At 42.6% G+C, this 3,823-nt stretch overlaps 1 gene segment (V, D, J or C); it reads right to left on the bottom strand.

The window, feature by feature from the left end:
• Window positions 1-1,974: 1,974 nt before the first annotated feature.
• Window positions 1,975-2,462, bottom strand: LOC144486212 (T cell receptor alpha variable 8-2-like). The segment is given in 2 exon segments: window positions 1,975-2,363; window positions 2,447-2,462. Coding segments are annotated over 2 exon segments (405 nt in total).
• Window positions 2,463-3,823: the final 1,361 nt, after the last annotated feature.

The raw sequence follows: 3,823 nt of genomic DNA, 5'->3' as shown, positions 1-3,823 counted from the left end.
TCTTTGGACTGTGGAAGGAAACCGGGGCACCCGGAGGGAACCCACGCAGACACAGGGAGAATGTGCATACTCAACTCCCAACCGAGAATTGAACCCGGGTTCCTGGTGCTGTGAGGCAGCAGTGCTAAACACTGTCCACCATGTCGCCCTATCCCATGTATTGGGACACGGTGAAAAGGATTGTTTCTTGCACGCTACACAGACAAAACATACCGTTCATAGAGTTCATTCGGGAGGAGAGGAGAGGGTGCAGAATACAGTGTTGCAGTTACCGATAGGGTATAGAGAAAGATCAGCTTAACATATGGTAGGTCCACTCAAAAATTAACATTCTGACCAAACACTAAAGCTTTCCACAAAACAAGGCTCACAAATTTCCCAGATTGTAATAACTGAGAGAGTTTTAGGACAGAGATTACTGATACAAGGCCCAGATTGTAATAACTGAGAGAGTTTTAGGACAGAGATTACTGATACAAGGCCCAGATTGTAATAACTGAGAGAGGTTTCGGGCAGAGATTACTGAAAGAAAGCCCAGATTGTAATAATTGAGAGAGATTTATGGCAGAGATTACTGATACAAAGCCCAGATTGTAATAACTGAGAGAGGTTTAGGCAGAGATTACTGATACAAGGCCCAGATTGTAATAACTGAGAGAAGTTTCGGGCAGAGATTACTGATACCAGGCCCAGATTGTAATCACTGAGAGAGGTTTAGGGCAGAGTTTACTGATACAAGGCCCAGATTGTAATAACCGAGAGAGGTTTAGGGCAGAGATTACTGATACAAGGCCCAGATTGTAATCACTGAGAGAGGTTTAGGGCAGAGTTTACTGATACAAGGCCCAGATTGTAATAACCGAGAGAGGTTTAGGGCAGAGATTACTGATACAAGGCCCAGATTGTAATAACTGAGAGAGGTTTCGGGCAGAGATTACTGATACAAAGCCCAGATTGTAATAACTGAGAGAGGTTTAGGGCAGAGATTACTGATACAAGGCCCAAATTGTAATAACTGAGAGAGGCTTCGGGCAGAGTTTACTGATACAAGGCCCAGATTGTCATAACAGAGAGAGATTTCGGGCAGAGATTACTGATACAAAGCCCAGATTGTAATAACTGAGAGAGGCTTCGGGCAGAGTTTACTGATACAAGGCCCAGATTGTCATAACAGAGAGATTTGTCATAACAGAGAGTCCCTGACCGGGTTTTTGTCTGTACCAATACATTCCATAAATGGTGGACATATCATAACTGCAGTTTATTTGCACCGAATCCCCGCTCTGGACTGTTCTCGCTGTGGGAGTTTGTGAAACTTGGTCCGAGTGACACCGATCTATAAAAAAACATTCATACAGTGAGACACTGGAGCAAAATTATTATAAATAAATAGCTCCACAAATAAATATCCTGCGCTTACAAGTTAGCACCACCAGAATGATAAGGAACAGTTTCATTTGCACCGTGTGATATAATAACAATGTCAGTAAGAATACGGAGCACAGCTCACAGCAGAAGAGCATGGATTGAATCAACGTCTTCAACATTTGGCAAATGTAAGATGCACCAGATAAAGTTTCAGACACTTGGGTTTTCTGCAATCTGATTGGCTGGAATCAGACTCCGTGCTTCCGGTATCAGGATGTGGTTGTTGATCCGAAGCTGCTTCTCTTCCGGGTCACGTGTGAACAAATCAATTGTCCAAAAAACAGGACACTGCTTTACTGCAGTAACTGTCATTTATAAAAGTGGTTAAAGTTTAACTTCACCAATAAAGGCATTATTTTAAAATGAGGTTTGCCCTCATTTTAAAGTTATGTATGATAAATGCGTGATCAATAATATGTTGCAAATATTGTTTCTCGATTTACTTTTGCAAATATAATTGATTCCCCTTGTGTTTCAAGGGGACTTAAAGACCAGCCAAGCTGGTCTTTATATGATTTGGGTTCAATTACAAATCCACAATCCAGCTCACAGATCTGATTCAGTGAGAGGAGGTGAGATTGCCTTTGCCGGTTTTTGTACGGGCTGACTGTGTCTCTGTAACAGTGTGGGGCTCAGCGCACAGTGATACACGGCAGAGTCAGAGACATGGACCCCGGTGATTGTTAAAGGAACTGTTCTCTTGTCTTTGTCCAATTCAGCCGAAAACCGGTCAGGGAAATCTGGAGACTTTTCCCCCTGTCCCTTGCTGTATTTTTTCAGTAAATATCTCGGAGCGTCCCCGGGATGTTGAATGTACCAGAAGAGAGTCTCGCCAGTGTATTTTGTTGTGTAGTTGCAGTTCAATATTACCGTCTGCCCTTCCTGGACCGTGAATTCGGGCAGGTCCTGGAAAACTGAATCTTGGCCACTGGTTCCTGTAACAACATATAGAATGTGTGAGAAATCTGAGTGAATATAACCGATGAAACACACACTGAGGATTTGAGCTCAGACTCACCGGGCAGCATGACCATTATTATCAGTAAAGCACACAGGGAACACATGGTTCCTGATTGGACAGTAAACAGCCACACTGTTTAAACGATGTTGCTGCTTCTAGTTTATATCACAGAGTCAACTCAGATCAGAGGCAACTGCAATTATTGGGGAACTGGGGGGCGTTTCTCAGTGCTGCGATTGGTTAGTCTGCCTGAGATGATGTTAGCTTTGGACCAATTACTGTTAGTTGACGACGAAGTGCGGCTGGCTTTCTCCAATCAAATTGTAGCCCAGGCTGAGTGCGTCTTTCTCACCCTCTTGCTCTCTGTCACATTCTCAGTCATTCTGTCTCTTTCTCGGTTTAACTCTCTTTCCTTCCAACCGGAGATCAGCTCTTTATGACACCAGAGCCTGTCTTCATATTGCAATAGACCATGTTTCCGTTGCCATCAGTATAGTATTAATTACGATATCTATCGGTGCGTCTGTCAGAATTCAATCATTTTAGTCAGAGTAAATTAACGACAATAGTGAAAGAGTATACTTAATCTTATTAACGTTTATAAGTACAAACCCAGAGGCCTCAGATGTCTGTGGTTTTATTTGATCGGATTAACTCGCTCGTGTTAAATGTTATTTATTTTTATACCAGTTTGTGACGACTTCTCAAGAACCTTAATCTTATTACCACGCGCTTGACCTGTTGACGCTGAACTCTTCGTTCTGACAGGTAGATTTCCTCGGGTTGCGATTGTAAATAGAACTGTCCACGGATTGAACATTACTGAGGATTTAGATGGAGATCCCGAGAGGGAAGCAAATGCTGCAACACAGGAATTTTCAGGCTAAGTAATAAAGATAAAGGGATGGAAAGACAATGGGAAACAATCTCATGTCTTTCGTCTGACTCCAGAGAATTATAACACAATTTACTCAGCATTTCATCAATTTCAACATGGGGAACACGACAAGCCCCCTTTGTTCTACAGAACTTTCTAGTTTCATGCCATTCGTTGAATACTTCGTTGTCAAATTGCTCCTTCTAAATTTTATCACCACTCTTTTCAGGGTTAAATTCCATCTGCAACTTACCGGCCCATTTGAACATTCCATCCATATCTTCTTGTCGTCAAAGAGACTCAACCTCAGTGTTAACCACTCGCCAAATGAAAGTGGTCATCTTTCAATCTGTATTCTCTGACAACGCTGGCAGTTTTAGACTTCGCAGTCAACTGATGGGACGAGTGGAATGTGCAGGAAACGTTTTGATTGCAATTTATTGAAGGACTGAGTGTGGATTTTTCTCTCTCCCTTTGGCTCTCCACAATCTGGCCGATGAAAAACAGAATGAGAGAGAGGCGGAAAAGATAGGAGTATGAGGACGATGTTGATGTGG

Source organism: Mustelus asterias, unplaced genomic scaffold, assembly GCF_964213995.1.
Source record: "Mustelus asterias unplaced genomic scaffold, sMusAst1.hap1.1 HAP1_SCAFFOLD_297, whole genome shotgun sequence".
Taxonomy (NCBI): Eukaryota; Metazoa; Chordata; class Chondrichthyes; order Carcharhiniformes; family Triakidae; genus Mustelus; species Mustelus asterias.
Note: the sequence above shows the minus strand (reverse complement) of the source record. Positions and strands in the feature narration are given on the sequence as shown.